Source organism: Berghia stephanieae, chromosome 2 (genome assembly GCF_034508935.2).
Source record: "Berghia stephanieae isolate SIO BIC M18660-M18661 chromosome 2, UCSD_Bste_1.3, whole genome shotgun sequence".
In the NCBI taxonomy this organism is placed as follows: Eukaryota; Metazoa; Mollusca; class Gastropoda; order Nudibranchia; family Aeolidiidae; genus Berghia; species Berghia stephanieae.
In genome coordinates this window covers 5,475,915-5,494,481 of record NC_088361.1, presented here as the reverse complement: position 1 = coordinate 5,494,481, position 18,567 = coordinate 5,475,915, and the positions used below count along the sequence as shown (strand labels likewise).

Sequence of the window (18,567 nt, the reverse complement as noted above, 5' to 3'; positions counted from 1 at the left end):
TGGATAGTGATCAGGAAATCAAGTTGAAAAACAGAACAATGAGCAACATTTTTGGAGCAGTCCGGGGTAGTCCGGGGCAGTACAGGGCAGTCTGGGGTAGTTCGGGGGGCAGTCCGGGGTAGTCCAAGGCAGTCCGGGGTAGTCCAAGGCAGTCCAGGGTAGTCCAAGGCAGTCCGGGGGGGGGGGCAGTCCAGGGTAGTCCAAGACAGTCCGGGGGGCAGTCCGGGGTAGTCCGAGGCAGTACGGGATAGTCCGGGGTAGTCCGGGGTAGTCCGGGGTAGTCCGGGGTAGTCCAAGGCAGTCCGGGGTAGTCCGGGGTAGTTCGGGGGGGGGGGGGGGGGCAGTCCGGGGTAGTCCAAGACAGTCCGGGGTAGTCCAAGGAAGTCCGGGGTAGTCCGAGGCAGTCCGGGGTAGTCTGGGGGGCAGTCCGGAGTAGTCCAAGGCAGTCCGGGGTAGTCCGAGGCAGTCCGGATCACAAAGTGACCTTTCCGGATTAATGCAATAAATTCGTTTAGAAAGTAATCTTGTTAATATGCATTGAATCGATGGGCTAAACGGTTTGATTTCTGGCTAAAAAAAAGATTAAAGGAAAGCCGCCTTCCGGTGGCAAACCCAAAATATTTTTAACATTTCGAATAGTTTGCTGTCTCCAGCCGACATGACAGTTATAACGGCCGACTCCCACACTCACCTATTGAAATTGATATTTACATCATATTATTTGCTAAAAAAAGAGTCTGCCATCCATGTGTTCAAATGTATGAAGTTGGCGCTTTAGAAATGCATATTATCAATGTGCAAGCTACACATTTTATGTAGCTAAGACTATTTTATAAGCTTAAGATAATAAATTCCTTAAAAGTATAATATATCATTTATGCCTTTTCCCCCGCAGATGTGACTATCATTCAAAGAATGGAGGAAAAGAATCATCTTTCAAATGATCACTACAACTATATACAGCAACTTTGTCGCCTTTGTGGGAAAAGGACACAGAAACGGATTCAAAGGGATTTAGGAAAGAAGCCACGAGAGTGTTTCAATTATTCAAGTGACATTTTAAAACTTTTTCATATTGACATCACACAAGATGAAACCATGCATTCGAAAACGATGTGTGACGGTTGCCAAGGCAGGCTAAGACGATATCGCTATCAGCCTACAACTGAAAACATGCTTAAGGCCGCACAAGATTCTGTTAGTTCCACTCATAAGATTTGGTGTCACTTTAATGAGCACTTGTCAGTATTGCAGTGTCCCTCGTGTTCTCACTTTCTTTCTTTCAATAAAGGAGGTCGGAAAAGGAAATTCCATCCACATAATAAGGTACAAAGTGTTCAATGTCTGCCTTCAACATCACATGCTGACGTACCCGAAGTCACTTTGACAAGTGACTCTTAAATTATATCGAAAATTCGTTTGAAGTGGAATGCCAGGACCTTGAGAATAGTTGCCTAGTTGCTTCTACTCATTCAAAGAAATGTTGCCGTAATCTACTATTTGAGAAAATTTCAGATACTTTAGTTTCCAGATATAATATAGATGTTGCTAATCACATATGAAAACACCAAAACTAGTAAAAGATACCTCAGTTTCACCAATGTAAACCTTCCAACGAAATGAGGAAAATGTGTCCAAAAAGAAACAACATTCAAAGAAAAAGATGAAAACCTGGACATTCTGCTGACTAGGGATCTTAAAACATTGAGGAACAAACGTATTTTAAAGATAAAAACTGAGGGTCAGCCTATTGTATTCCTTCCCAGAAGGGCATCTGATGTGGTCAGTTCACCAACTCGAATGCGAAGATCTAAACAGCTGGCTCATATTAGAACAGGGATAGCATGAGAGCGAATATGTAGATAGGCAAGAGGAAAGTGACCTTAAACGTATTTCAGGCGAACGAGCAAGGAAAATATTAAGTCTTTCGAAAAAATGGAAGACGAAGCGCAAGATATCAAAGTCTTCCGCTTCAGCAATGAAGTAAAAACTAGGAATTTCGAAAGAGAAGTTTAGAGATTTGACAAGAATGCTCAAGAAACAGGATGTCGTTATTGAGAATGAGCAAGCTCAGCGTAAATTTCTAAAGAAAAATCTACCAGACGACATCACAACAGAATATTTAGACTTCTCTTTCAAAGATGAAGACAAAAAATTATATATAAAATTTATACCTGCAGTCTTAATCGTTGTCACAGTGCAAACCTGGAAATCAGCTTACGTGGCATCAAGGCACCTTCCTGGGAATGAGATATGGCTGAAAAATGGAGGAGACCACGATAAAGGTTCTCTGAAGGCAACATTACAGATAGTGAATATTTTAAAAAAAATAAAATTCCAAATTCAGCACATCTGTATTTGCTATGGCTAATGTTCCTGACAACATAGATAATCTGCAAACACCCCTCTGCAGATTCTCAGATCAAGTAAGGAATCTGCAGAACAGTGAATTGGATAGTAAAAAAAATTCGTGTATTTTTTTATGGGGACTATCACTTCCTGGCTGATATTGCAGGAATATCTAGCGCATCAAGCACATATCCCTGTCTGTGGTGCTTACAACTCAGAGATGAAATGAATAACAAAAGAAACCCAGATGTTCCCCCCATTCCCAGAACTCTGATATTGATCAAAATTACAAAACTTTGTCCAGATTGGCCAAATCAAAACACTTAGAGCAAAAGGATTTCCTTAATGTTCCTATTTTCAAAATTCCAATTGATCAAATTGCAGTGCCATATTTACACATAACATTAAGAATAGTCAAGAAACATCTTACAATTTTAGAAAAGCATTGTGATGAAATTGATAGGAGAATAACAAGAGAAATTGCAGCCACCAATTCCAATGAAAAAGTAAATCCTACATTTTACCAATATGTAAATTATTTGAGATAAAAAGAGAAACCAGAAGAACAGAAGAGGCTAGCAGAAACAAAACTTGTATTTCTTGACTGCAATCTATCAGATGATCAACGCCGCAAAGAGGAATCAGAACTGGAAGTGGAAGACACTATTGAATATTTGGTAAATGCAATAGAATATATTGCCACTGCTTAACCACCCAGATGTGGCCCAGTTTGCAGACAGCTAGATAGCACACTCACCAAACAAAACATTATATTTAGTACACGCCAATCATGGGAGATCTTTCACAGGAAATCATTGTAACACTCACATTAAACCTTCAGTCAACAGAGAAATTTGTAGCATCATACAAAAAAGCCCACCACTCAAATCACAGATTATACTTAAGACATCAGAACACATTTTCAATACCTTAACTTTTTATTTTATAAGATCCATAAAACCATCTCACACAATAGATCCATTGATAAAAATCAACTACCCCTTATTCAGCAACACGACTACATGCAGTTCTAAAGAAAAAATTCAGGAGAAAATGTGACACACAAACTCCACTTTTTAGAGCATCACTGCAGTGAATAGATTGCCAGCTAGGTAGGGATTTGGAGTGGGTTTGCATGGTGAGCAAGGCGAAGAGCTTGTCCATTCATCGTTGGCGAGGCACTACGCGTCAGGATGACAAACTTTGACGTCTGACCTTTCACAGGTGTAACCATCCCATTATAAATGAATTGCCATTAACAAAGAAAAGTGAAGGAAAAAAATATATAAGTAATATTTAGCAAATAATATAAGTAATAATTATCGAGAAACTGTTAATTAATTCCTGTGGCTACCAAGAATTTGTACCTTTTAAATTTTGATATTATAGTAACATATTACAAAAATTAAGTGATTGCTGTTTATGCCACCCTGCTATTTTCTTAATAAGCACACAAGTATTATAGAAATTCAACAGTACGTTTTTGATCGGACAACGCGCTCTCGCTATATAAGACATTTTGGGATGAAAGGAATTGAAAGAGACAATGTGGCTACTTAGTAATAGTAAATGTGTTATTCTTTATAAGAGGACAGATGAGCCTTCCAGGGATGGATTATTTGTGCTGATAGTTTCACACACATCCTTACAAACTCAGATTCACATCAACAACAATTGGGGACAGGTAGGCACTCCAGCTCTTTCCATTACTCTAGCCCATGTTTTTTTTTAAAGGAGATCGGTCTTAATATTTATCTATGGTGTACATCAATTATTAAGGTTTCGTTATCACAAAGTATTTTGTTCATACAAACTCTGTAAATTGTGTTAATTAATCACTAATTAAAATTTATCTCTTTTCTGGTAGATATAACTTTTGATTAATTTATCTTTTTCTTTTTTTTTTTTTTTTCTTTTTTTTTTTTTTTTTTTTTTGCATCACGCTGTTTATAACTCCTTTTGTTTCAACAATATTTTTTTAGTGCGTGTTAAAAGCCACTATTTGCTGTTTAAGTACATATTTGAATGGAAATTATGCTGTAATTATTCCCATAGTAAGTAATAATATTTAAAAAGCAGTGTTTTCTTTGAAATTAGAAAGCTGTTAGCTATTCACTGCGAAGTTGACGGATACGCCTCAGGCTAATCTAGGGTATCAAATTACTGGCACGCTTTTCACCCAAAATGCACCGTGACTAAATGCTGTGCAACAGTAGGAAGAAAGAAGAAGAAGAGGAGGAGGAGGAGGAGGAGGAGGAGGAGGAGGAGGAGGAGGAGGAGGAGGAGGATAAAGATGTAAGGAGGAATAACAGCATCAAGGGGAAAAGGAGTACTTTTGAAAGATGGAAGGAAAATGGAGTGAGAGAGAGAGAGAGAGAGAGAGAGAGAGAGAGAGAGAGAGAGAGAGAGGGGAGAGATGCGGAATGAGTAAAGAGATAAAAGTATGACAGTGTTTGTTTGAAAGAGAGAGAGAGAGAGAGAGAGAGAGAGAGAGAGAGAGAGAGAGAGGGGTAGAGATAGAGAGAAAGATAGAAAGAGAGAGAGATAGAGAAGAGAGAGAGAGAGAGAGAGGGGAGAGAGAGAGAGAGAGAGAGAGAGAGGGGGGGGGGGGATTATTCCTCCCACGATGCTAACGATTCAATAGTCACGAGCATAGGGATGAATGAATGAAGGAATAAGGTAGGAATACGCACACTTCGACGACGGCGGTTATGGAAGGGCCAAAATGTTACTTGCATTTTTTTTTTTCGTCTACCCATGTCTACTTCATTATCAAAATCATAGGCCTACACAGTAAATCTTGTTATACCGTCACTCTTTGGGGAGTTGGAAATATTGGCAGTATAGATAGTATGCAGATGACGTCACTCAGGCCTTTGTTATTGTTTTTGCCATCCGCGTTTGTGAGTTGTTCTCACTAAACTGTATTAACAAGACTATAAAAGTTCATGGTTACACAGAGTTTGTGTGCTGGTCCGTTATACTTCCGGATGGCAATGTTGTGAACTCCTTGGCCAAGCGCATTCTATCTATAGCAATTAATTTCATTATACACCGTTATTTGGATCATTGTACAGTTCGCCTATGTATTCTACCCATCGGCTTTCTATATGTTGTTCTTCAAATAGCAGTTCCCCTTGTTTGTTTTGGATACAACTTCCTGCTGCTTTGCTTTTCCTTTTCCCTGATAGTTCTTTTATTCTTTGGTGAGCTTGTTGGGGGTTGGGTTTGTATTCTCTTTCGATTTCGCAGCATTTCCAGTCTAGATAGTTCTCGTGTGCCTCGATGCATTTGGATTTAATGTGGTTGTTCAATGTTTGGTATTCTGCAGACCCTCTGTTGCTGAAATTCACCACTGAAATTCAAAGAACCATTAAGCGGACCAAACATCACCAAAAGTGAAATTGAACATGCCATGGAACGAATGAGGGATGGTAAAGCAACAGGCCCTGATGAAATATCTGTAGAGGTATTAAAAAGCCTAGAAGATCTAGCAATTGATGAACTTCACATATTATTCAACAATATATACAACACTGGGAAAATTCCAGAAGATCTCTGTAACTCTATTTTCATAGCAATACCAAAGAAAGCAGGTGCAGTCAGATGCGAAAATTTTAGAACTATAAGTTTAATAAGCCACATCAACAAAATACTGTTGCGTATAATTATCAACAGGCTAAGGAATAAGATTAACCCCGAAATCGCAGAAGAACAATATGGATTCCAACCTGACAGAGGGACAAGGAACGCAATATACCTCCTCCGTGTTTTAAGGGAAAGAGCTATACAGGTTCAGACCCCACTATACCTCTGTTTTGTCGACTACAAAAAAGCTTTTGATAGAGTACGCCACGAAGAAATACTAAAACAACTGCACTCCATTGGCGCTGATGAGAAAGACCTCAGACTCATGCAAACATTATACTACACCCAGCAGGCATCTATCAAAATCGGAAACTCTACAGGAAATTCCATTCCTATTAAGAAAGGAGTCCGTCAAGGGTGTGTTGCCTCACCAGATCTGTTTAATCTATACCAAGAAACAATCATGAGGGGCATAACTAATATGGAGGGAATAAAAGTAGGAGGTCACAACATAAATAATATAAGATACGCAGACGATACGGTACTCATTGCAACATCAGAAATCCAACTTCAAAAGATTGTTGACAAAGTGGTAGTAGATAGTGAAGCCAAGGGAATGGAAGTGAATATCACCAAAACGGAATGCATGGTAATACAGAAAAACCCCGAAAACAACAACACCTGCAATATAACGATTCACGGCGAGCAACTTACCAACGTAGAAAGTTTTAAATACCTAGGTTCAATAGTGACAACAGATGGAAGATGTAACCGAGACATACGAGCAAGAATAACTCAAGCCAAACAGGCCTTCATGGACCTGGGAAACATTTTGAAAAACAAACAGATGTTGTTCGGGATTAGATTCCGAGTCTTGAAGTGCTACGTGTGGCCAATCTTGTTATACGGATGCGAAAGCTGGACTACAAATGCAGAAACACAAAAGAACATTGAAGCTTTTGAAATGTGGTGCTTGAGAAGGATGCAGAGAATATCGTATACTGCACACAAAACGAACGAAGAAGTGCTAAAACAAACATACCAACAAAGGAAACTAATGCCCTTAATAGCGGATCGACAACTATCCTTTTTCGGACACATAGTAAGGAAAGATAAAAATGAATACCTGGCAAGTTGTGGAAAAATACCTGGTAAACGCGCCCGGGGGAGACAAAGAAAAACACTCATAGACCAACTGAAGGGCTTCACCAACCTAACAATCCAAGAGCTGTTTGAAAAAGCAAGAGACAGGGAGGAATGGAGAGAGATAATTCATGCAGTATCCGAAGCCTGGACCAGGCATGGAACCTAGAAGAAGAAGAACACCGTTATTAGATTGACCTTAGATGAGGTTGGAGTTATTTATGGATTCGGTTTAATAAACTGGTATTGTAATTACAAATAGACGCTCCGAACTTTTTTTTTTAATGGAGAAGGTGTATCGAATCAGCAATGGCCATGACAAGAAGGAAGACACATGCCGCAACAACATATTATGACCTGCGTAATAGATCATACGTAAATCGTGCCATCTGTTATGCAATTTACATATAATCTACGGAGCAATAAGGAGGAGAAAGAGGGGAAGAAGAAGAGAGAAGAAGAAGAAGAAGAAGAAGAAGAAGAAGAAGAAGAAGAAGAAGAAGAAGAAGAAGAAAGAAGAAGAAGAAGGAGAAGAAGAGAGAAGAAGAAGAACGACGACGACGACGACGACGACGAAGAAGAAGAAGAAGAAGACGGCTACGACGACGAAGAAGAAGAAGAAGAAGAAGAAGAAGAAGAAGAAGAAGAAGAAGAAGAAGAAGAAGAAGAAGAAGAAGAAGAAGAAGACGAAAATGTTGCCTACTTCATTACCATAGGCCTAGACAGTATATCTTGCTTTACCGACACTCTTTTGGGAAGCGGGAAAAGTTGGCAGTATAGCAATAAATTTCATTATATACCGTCAGTAAGTTGACCTTAGATGAATTTGTAGATACTACGATGGGTTCGGTTTAATGAACATGTACTGTTATTACGAATGGGCACTCCGCAAATATAATAAGCATATAAATGTGTAAATATTAAAACAATATAATCATCATACATTTTTGTGTTCTCGTTTCTGGCTTTTCACTTTTTATTATTATTGGTTTATAGGTTTCAAGTAGATGGACTGGATTGTGATTTGATTCTGAGTTTCTTATGTGAGTTTTTAAGGGGCGGTTTGGGTCTTTTCTAAAAATATTTTAATTACCTATATTGGGCGGTTTTAATCATTCTGTATCATCAATATAGTTTTAAAAAAATAACATTTATGGTGAAAATTTTTAATTATCTGTGTTGATACCAATTTTGCGATCTAATTTGGGGATCTGACATAAAAAAAATATAACAATCTTGTGGCAAACGTTCCACAAAAACTAATGAAGGAATGATCTCCATATTCTTCCTTCTTGTCAACATTGTACCATAGTGTGTCACCATAGAGAGATTTTACGGCTTTAGCTTATGGAATTTTTATTAGATCATTACAAAGTTGAGAATCAAAATGTTATGACAAAATTCATGTAAAAAATTCAGATTTAGGATTATAATTTAAAATTCACAAATCTTATCAAAAAAATCTCTCTATGGTGACATAATACATTATCTCTGTGATAACTGTGGAAATTTTCAGACAATTTCATTGAATAGATTCTGAGAAACGTGTGACACAGTTTCCCATACCCTTAGAAAAATGACATATTGAGAAAATAGCAAAATGGCTTCCGGTTTTTCACACATTTCTTACTACCTGCACCATTTTCGACTGTGTATTCCGTGCCTTTATAGTCTACTTTAAGAATTTGGACTTCAATTATATTATTTCTAAGATAATAAAATATCATTTTCCACCAAAATCTCAAAATCAAATTTTTGAAGGATTTTCCTAATAATTAGACCCAAACCGCCCCTTAAAAAAAAAACTGACTTGTACGAATTATCAATATTTGTGTAGCACAAATCTAACGATTGTTCACCTCTTGGTGTATAATATGCGTCACTGATTGGTAAAAAATATATATAGTTTTTGAAAGACAGCAAAAATGACAGGGGACACTGGGGTAGTTGTTTTGATATTTCAGTGCATGATCCTCTAGTTTTTGTTTTTAAATAATAATAATAATAATAATAATAATAATAATAATAATAATAATAATAATAATAATAATAATAATAATAATAATAATAAATAATAATGATAACAATAATTATGATGATGATAATAATAATAATGATATGATAATAGTGATTATGATAATGATGGTAATGATAATAATGTTAATAATAATAATAATAATAATAATAATAATAATAATAATAATAATAATAATAATAATAATAATAATAATAATAAAATTAATAATAATAATAATAATAATAATAATAATAATAATAATAATAATAATAATAATAATAATAATAATAAATGATGATGATGATGGCGGTGGTGGTAGTGGTGGTGGTGGTGGTGATGATGATGATGATGATCATGATGATGATAAAATGGCAAACTAAAATTAAGAGGGGTTTTTCATGAGTTTTGGACTAGGTTAAATTGTTCCTGCTTCCTGGGGCTGTAGTTGGATCGGCCAGCTATTGTTATGACTGGTTCTAAATTCTACCAATTAGACTATAAACGTTCAAGATTACCGATAGTTTTGTGGGTTGGTACGATATTAACCGGCTAGCGGATGGTGTGAGCTTTTTGGATAAACACATAGCATCAATAGGATTCAATAGTCGTAACGTCACTTCCTTCCCAATGACGCATGGTAACTTAGTAACACTGGCTCTAAACTATCGGAACAATGGCGGATGCCCTATGAAATATTTCTCCGGCGAGCATAAAAGCGTATCCAGAGTGAAAAAAAACAACATAAATTTGATCATGTTTTGACTTTTACACATTCTGATCACAAGACATATGAAAAGTTCTAGCCAGCTTGAAGAATAAAAAGTAATGATTTTCTTTGTTTAGAACCAAGATGGCCGCCGTTGCCTGGCGGCGTGACATCAGACTATTGTATCCAATTATGCAAACTATCCAATTAAAAGTGGCAATGCAAAGAGATAAGCCACGTCAGTTACATTGGAGACCAATTAATTCCATAACCAAACCTTTATTGTGCGGCTATGTGGTATGGTGGTATGGCACTCGCTTTCGGATCGGAAGGTCCTGGGTTCGAGCCTCGCTCGGCGCATAGTTGAGTCCTTGGAAAAGGCTCTTTACTCTCATTCTCTCACAGTACTCAGGTGTAAAATGAATACCCGGCCGTTAACAGCGTTGTCTCTGTATTTTAAAAATGTCTTATCGCCTAACAGGCGTCATGTCTCGTTCTACATGTTACATGTGGCTGTTGGTCAGGGACCCCTTGTAAAGCGCTTTGAGCACGTTTAATGGATATTGCTCTATATAAAAGCTCAAGTTTAAATCATATATATTTATCGTTCATAGAGCTTTGTTTTCAATGCCCCATCTCACATTTATTCTATGTATTAATTTCAGCTACGATCGTCTAGTTCATTAGGAACCCTCAACCCATTTTCCCGAGTAAGAGGACGTAACTCCAACACCAATGGCTCCATGCATTCTCATTGGTTGTACTGGCAGTGTAGCTTCAGTTAGAATCCCACTGCTTGTTGGAGAATTACAGAATCTGGAACCAATGGTAATTAAGTTTTTATTTTGAATAGCTTTAAAAAATCAAATCAACAATATAATGGAGAATACAATAACTAAACCATTTTTGTATATAATTATTTGTTTTAATGATTCTTTAAAAGAAAAAAAAAAACAACTTGAAAATTTGTATAATACAAATCCGTAAAGTCTGGACACACTAAAGTTAAAATTTGGAATTGATGGCAATGCAGATTTATTGCATCGAGTTCATGCAAATTTTGTGAAACGCATTGACATTTGCATTGCAAATGATGATGGCGCTCATATTGAAGATATTATTTGAATTAAATAAATAGTGAAAATAAAACTTAATTTTAATTCTATACCAAAAATGTTCAACTATCCTATGTGTCCACACTTTAATTTTAAAGAGAATTTGGCATCTTCGACAATATTAAATCATAGAATCGCATGTAATAAGCAATATGTATTTTTATTGATTTATTTTATATTGTTTGTATTTTTATTTTTTTTTTGTTATTATTTTTTTTTTGTCATAAGGTCTTGACTGGTTCTTGACCTTTGAGGGTGCTGCAATTCAAAGTGCCTAAAGAACAACACACATGGAAAAATTATTTTTATTACATCTCACAATTAACATCATATTCTGGCTATTTCCTAGTGCTGAACTGTATTATAATCCTTATGTGTTGGACTATCATAGTTTATTGATCGTATTTATTAAGTATTAAAAACCACTCTATATATTATAGGGGAAACAACTAACGTGTTATGGGTCCAGCGCCGTGTTGGCAGCAGATTTAGAACACTGGATTTCTGACTGTGTTTATATTCATTTTCGTGTCATTTTTAACTCCTGGCGTTTCAGTTTTTATTTCATCGGCCATGTGCAAAAGACACCACAAAAGGTACCACAAAAGACAATATATAAATATTTAAAATGGGTTTTCTTACTATATTCATAAAGTATTCTGGTGGTCATGGAAAATGCTTTTTAAATTTTGAAAATCCATGCATAAATAAGAAAATGAGAGCAAATTCATTTTTCAAGAATGGACTTAGAATTTTTTTGCTTGACAATCAGTGTAAGAAAATTTTCCAACTTTGACGTAAAGTCACGAAACACCAAAAAGATTTATCATAATTAGTGAACACATTTTAAAGCACTATGACTAGATAAATGGGAGGCCTTCCGAAAGCTCCTACATCCCCAGTATTCTTTTTTAATATATATATATATACTTTTTTTTAATACTGAGGATGTAGGAGCTTTCGAAAGGCCTCTCAGATAAATAAAAGATTTCAGAAAGAATATAAACAGGATTTCAGCCAGACAAGATTTCCCTTATAATCTACAGTTGGGTGAAATTCCCCCAAAACACTCGCGAATGTAAATGTTTTGGCCTCTAGCATGACGAAACAGCACATACTAAATGAACTTAAGAACCATACACAATGACATGTAATTCACGTCAACGGGTAGAGAATATTCCAGGGAAGAGGTCCGATTTTTTCCGACATTTTTCTTCAAATGGCCTTTGCAAAATAAAGAAGTGGACATTAGGAAACACGCAATTTTGCGCATTGGCAGAAAAATAGCTTTAATTACGAGCAAAATGCATATATATCGCAAAATAATGCAATAGAAGAAAAATATCAGCCGCGCAAGGAAACTGGACCTGTTGAATTCAAAATTATTTTAACTTTTTGTTAGAGTCAATATTTCTTTCTCAAAATTCAATATGAAATCATGAATGATAAGCACAATGTTCGAACCAGCAGCAAAAGATAATAAATCAACTTTTTAAGAAACTCATATCATCCTAAGACACCATGTCTTTACTTCCGCCACACATGATTTCACTTCCATGCTGCTTTATGGACTTGTCTGGGAGTTATAGTTTCTTGACTTTGCCTTGGTCCTATCTGGGATCCTTAACCGAGAGGGTGCAGTAAAATGTGTTTTTCCTTTTATGGAGGATGCCTTTTCCATTGAAAGTCGTCTCGTTGTATGTTGTTGTTGTGGGTATCGATATATCCATTGACATTAGAATGCTTCTCTCTCATACTGGACCATGCGCTACTGCCCAGCATGTGTATCTTTTGTGGCCTCAACCCCCTAATACCCCAAAGTCGTTTGACGCCTTACGGTCTATGTCAAGTGACTGTATCCTAATTACTTTGTTACTGTATGGACAGTAAAATTGCTTGCTACCCTTTAGATGGGATGCTGAAATAAAGTACTTTCCCCCACACCCTAAAGACCTAGACACCCAGTTATTTTTTTATTAACTCCTTTGCTTGAGAGGCGAGTATTGTACAAAGTGAAGTTTCGCAAATGTCACCAAAACTGAAAAAATTATTCATCTCTTTATTCGCTTCTTTTCTCGTCTTAAATTTACATCTTTTCCCGATTTAAAAAAAAAACAGTTAAAAACAATCAACAAATTAATGATTTATCAATCACGTCTCTCTCCAATCATGGCAAAAGTCACTTCCTCTAAGCAACGCATAGCAACCAGATTGGTTCCCATCAAACACCGGTAAGAGGTTCCCTACTCAACAGAATAGAAAGTCTGACGCCCCAGTCCCTCTTAGTAACCCATTCTAGGCAAAAATCATCACACACTTCCAACGTGGATTGATAAAAGTAAAATCTTTTCATTGTACCTATATAATAATAATAATAATAATAATAATAATAATAATAATAATAATAATAATAATAATAATAATAATAATAATAATAATAATAATAATAATAATAATAATAATAATAATAATAATAATATAATAATAATAATATAATAATAATAATAATAATAATAATAATAATAATAATAATAATAATAATAATAATAATATAATAATAATAATAAGTATTAATATAATAATAATAATAATAATAATAATAATAATAATAATAATAATAATAATAATAATAATAATAATAATAATAATATAATAATAATAATAATAATAATAATAATAATATAATAATAAAATAATAATAATAAATAATAATGACTTTATATAGCCCTAAACATCGACGTTAATCGTGCTCTGCGGCGATTTACATCATAAAATGTTTGTTTTTTTTAAACGAAACAAAAAGAAAATAAATAATAGATTAAAATCCCGACACTACATTATAAGCATGAATACAGAAACAAAATCTAAGCAACATCTATTTCATAACAACAACAACAACAACAACAACAACAACAAAAAAAGCCTTCCGGAACAACTAAGTTTTCAGACATTTCCTGAAAGATGATAAATTTTCACAGGGCTTTGTCCGAGGACTGAGTGCAAAGAAATGCAATGTTAATAGTATAATATTAATTTCGACCAAAAGTCTTGTCATTTAGATTTAATTATTTAATGGTACTAGAGTAGGGATGATATCTGCCTACTCTTAAATTGACTCGTGTATCACAGATTAATCAAGTCGGCGAGACCTAACTTCACTATGTAGGCTTGTGTACTCTTTACTCTTCATGCTGGCTCGAACTTTTCCAAACATCATGCGATCAGAATAGAATTAGAATATGTAAAAGTCAGAACATGACAGATCTATAATGACTTCCCTTTCTGGGGTCCCGATAGCTCAGTTGGTAGAGTACTCGCTTCACACGCAAATGGACCGAGATCAATCGAGACTATTTTCTAACCCCCCCCCCCCCCCCCCCCCCCATTCTGTCCACCCAGCAGTGAATGGGTAGCTGAGTGTGTTAGATTTGTCGGAAAGTACTTTGCGATAGTCTAGCGTCCTATCCAAAGGATAGCAAGCGATTGCTATAGTCCATTTCACGCTATGGAAACTGTGATAAACTCCGGCTCCATGGGCCGAATGGCTCTGAAGGGTTACTTTTTCTGGAGACCACTCTTATGCTCATCATAAAAGTACTTCGTGAGAGCAGTGAGTTATGGAAATCGTTTTGGCTGCCATTTCGGAAAGTAGTAGTAGCCTATCGTGGAACCAATTTTGGTTGCTATGAGCGTTCTTGAGGAAATGACGACACGACTTTTCTTCCCCATTAGGTTTCTTATTTATAATATGCTCATCCTTCTTGACATCAACAAAATAGTAATGGACATAATCGTTTTAATGTAGAGAGCTCAATTTGCATTTTTTTTTCTCTCTGGATTTCAGTATTTCATTTTGTGCATAAAATTTCAGCCTGACATCCGTCTGGTAGCCACAGATCACTCTCTTCATTTCTTTAAGGCTGATCAAGTTTCTGTCCCAATTTACACCGACAAGGATCATTGGGAGGTAAAATGTGTGAAATTTCTTTAAACGCAAAAAAAAAAAGTAAATCATTGCCATGTTGATTGTTTAAATAGATAGTTTTATTCTTACAAAATTATTGCTGTCGTTGAAATGCAGAATAATAAAGAACTTCTTAATTTCCTATTGTCTTTTCAATACACTCAAGAAAACATTGGAAAGAACGATTCATATAATATAACAATAATGGCACACCTAATCTAATATCTCTTTCTGCCCTCATATTAAATAAATATTAAAATGACGCACCGATTAAATGGATCTATGTAAATATATGATTTAAAAATGACATCAAATCGGTTATATTTAAAGATATAACAAATAATGGACACACATATTTCACTGATCACGTTCCACAATTCTTTATATCCCCATCAAATCCAGACCTGGTCTAAAGAGGAAGATCCTGTACTACACATAGAGTTACGTAAATGGGCTGATTTGATGCTGATTGCACCACTTGACGCAAACACAATGTCCAAAATGGCCACTGGACTTTGTGATAATCTACTTGTGAGTGAGATTGTGTATGTGTGTGGGTATGTGTGTGTGTCTGTGTATGTGGGGGGGGGGGGGGGGAAATTAATCATGATTGAGCCTTGGACTTGCAAGGAAAATTCAAAGTAGTGAGGCCGGCCATTCGCTGCATGTTCTGGCTTGATCTCCAAAGCTTTTTTCATCACGTATTGCTTAATCATTTAAATTTAAAACAATCCCATGCCCAAAATTGTGAACACCTATTTCACTGTATCTATTGGATTATTATTATTATTATTATTATTATTATTATTATTATTATTATTATTATTATTATTATTATTATTATTATTATTATTATTATTATTAATTTTGGATTAATCAGCTATTTGTAACATTAGTAACTGACGAGACTGAATTATGCATTTAAAGAGACTTGTGTATTTCATATGTCTTGCAGAGCGATCGGTGCAAAATATTTATAGTTTATAGCAAAACATTAACATATTTAAAAATTATATATTTAAATAATTTGGAAGCAAATAAATACTTCATATTGCCTACTTCAAACTTTTTAAACTTAATATTTCCAGAAATAAACAGTTTCAATTTTGTACAATTAAATCTTGTAGTATAATATTTATTTAGATTTAAAATTTTGGTCTATGTATTAGATTGTTTGATGATAATCTATCATTTACAACTAAACTTATTATTTGGCAATTTAATGATTTAATATTGACACGAGAAGGGGTTAGGACGTGAAAGGACTGATTTCAATGGTGTTTTTTCTGGGTATTTTTTTTTTTTTGGATGTGTGTGTGGGGCGGGGGGGGGGGGGGGAGGGGTAAGATTGTTGGGTTTTTTTTGTTGTTGTTGTTCTTTTTTTTCTTTCTTTGTTGTTGTTTGTTTTTGTTTTTGTTTGGTCTTGTTTTGTTTGTTTGTTTGTTTTTAAAAATAATTCGTAATATTTTCAGATTTCTGAATCACATCAAATTTATGAATTTCGTCCATAAGTATATAATTTTATTTTAAAATTCCAGATCTATAAAATCATCAAATAGTATTTTATATCGCTTTATGACTGATGCAACCTTCATTTGTTAGCATGAAAAAAAAATTGTGGAAGAATCTCAATCATTTTCGTGTCTGTACAAAAGCAGAAAACTGGGTGGGGTTCCTGACCTACCATAGTGGGCAGGGAGGTACATGCTATGTCTTCTATCCCCCTGTATCTCTGGGTGGGGTTCCTGACCTCCCATAGTGGGCAGGAAGGTACCTGCTGTCTTCTATCCCTCTGTATCTCTGGGTGCGGTTCCTGACCTCCCATAGTTGGCAGGGAGGTACCTGCTATGTCTTCTGTCCCCTGTATCTGTTTTCTAATAGCTTTCTGTCTTTGACTTGGAATCAGATTACTTAGTTTATTGCTGACCCTGGCCGGAGTCCTCGGATTGGAAGGAAACAGCCGAATATATAGTTATAATTTTGGGAAATATTTTTTTTCTTGTATTTGACGAAAAAATGCATATTTTACTTCTTTATTATATCATTTCAATAAAACATCACAGTTATTAAGATACAATTGATTTACATTGCCATTATATAAAATTTTTAAAATAGGTAATTTACAAAACATCAAAGCCTTCGTTTTGTCCACCCGTTATATTATATACAAATCTATTTTTAGTTTTCAAACTTCGTTGATAAATTTAAATATTGTAATTTTTTTTCTTTGCAGACGTGTATAGTTAGGGCATGGGACCCAACCAAGCGTCTGCTATTTGCCCCAGCTATGAATACATACATGTGGAATCACCCTGTGACTTCAGGGCATGTAGAAAAACTCAAGGCATTTGGATACACTGAGGTGCCATGTGTGACCAGAAAACTGGCTTGTGGTGACATAGGTAATATTATGATATTTCGGGGCGGACGGGTAAAGACTGACTGTAGAGGTTTTTAAAAAGTATTTTATGGGCACAAGGTAAAGTTTATGTGTGGTCTCAAATATAATACAGTAGTCTTTTTCATCTATAATGTATAAGGGGTGACGCGAAAAGTGTGCACCAAGGTAGTCTAATTGATAGGAAAGTGCCAGAAGACAATAGAGAATACAAATTTTTTTCGCGGCGGTGGTGGGGTTTGAACCTGCGACCTTATTGGTACGACAACTCCGCCTGGCAGGTGAGAGCGTGGCTCTACCGTGTGAGCTATCCACGAACACAAAAATATTCGTTTCAAACCCAAAGTCATTTCTAGATCCCTCTCTCACCCACTTCTTGAGATCGCCGATTCGTTCGCCACCATCGCGAAGTAATTTTGACCAGCAGTTAAGCTTAATAGCCAATATTCTCATCACAAACATATAACATAGAAACGATTGAGACATTGAGTATGCTCCGGTGTATGGGGTGAATTTTTAATTCAGAAAAGTGAGTGGAGCAGGCACTTATGTTGGTAACAACAAGATATGAAGTGAGTAGAAAAGTTCCAGAAGACAATAGAGAATAAAAAATTTTTTCGCGGCGGTGGTGGGGTTTGAACCTGCGACCTTATTGGTACGACAACTCCGCCTGGCAGGTGAGAGCGTGGCTCTACCGTGTGAGCTATCCACGAACACAAAAATATTCGTTTCAAACCCAAAGTCATTTCTAGATCCCTCTCTCACCCACTTCTTGAGATCGCCGATTCGTTCGCCACCATCGCGAAGTAATTTTGACCAGCAGTTAAGCTTAATAGCCAATATTCTCATCACAAACATATAACATAGAAACGATTGAGACATTGAGTATGCTCCGGTGTATGGGGTGAATTTTTAATTCAGAAAAGTGAGTGGAGCAGGCACTTATGTTGGTAACAACAAGATATGAATTGAGTAGAAAAGTGCCAGAAGACAATAGAGAATAAAAAATTTTTTCGCGGCGGTGGTGGGGTTTGAACCTGCGACCTTATTGGTACGACAACTCCGCCTGGCAGGTGAGAGCGTGGCTCTACCGTGTGAGCTATCCACGAACACAAAAATATTCGTTTCAAACCCAAAGTCATTTCTAGATCCCTCTCTCACCCACTTCTTGAGATCGCCGATTCGTTCGCCACCATCGCGAAGTAATTTTGACCAGCAGTTAAGCTTAATAGCCAATATTCTCATCACAAACATATAACATAGAAACGATTGAGACATTGAGTATGC

At 35.9% G+C, this 18,567-nt stretch overlaps 1 protein-coding gene across 8 annotated transcripts in view; it reads left to right on the top strand.

Annotated features, from left to right (window-relative positions):
• Positions 1 to 18,567, top strand: part of LOC144964211 (phosphopantothenoylcysteine decarboxylase-like) — a 28,768-nt gene that overhangs the window by 5,147 nt on the left and 5,054 nt on the right. For 3 of the 8 annotated variants that reach the window (XM_078898216.1, XM_078898215.1, XM_078898217.1), the window contains exons 2-5: positions 10,469 to 10,631; positions 14,763 to 14,885; positions 15,285 to 15,413; positions 17,116 to 17,284. In XM_078898216.1, coding sequence (XP_078754342.1) covers positions 10,539 to 10,631; positions 14,763 to 14,885; positions 15,285 to 15,413; positions 17,116 to 17,284 — 514 coding nt within the window. In that variant the 5' untranslated portion in view covers positions 10,469 to 10,538. Of the gene's footprint in view, positions 1 to 895; positions 4,034 to 8,022; positions 8,124 to 8,951; positions 8,970 to 10,468; positions 10,632 to 14,762; positions 14,886 to 15,284; positions 15,414 to 17,115; positions 17,285 to 18,567 lie in introns of those variants that run through there. The other 5 variants (XM_078898221.1, XM_078898218.1, XM_078898220.1 and 2 more) reach the window with 5 other exon arrangements.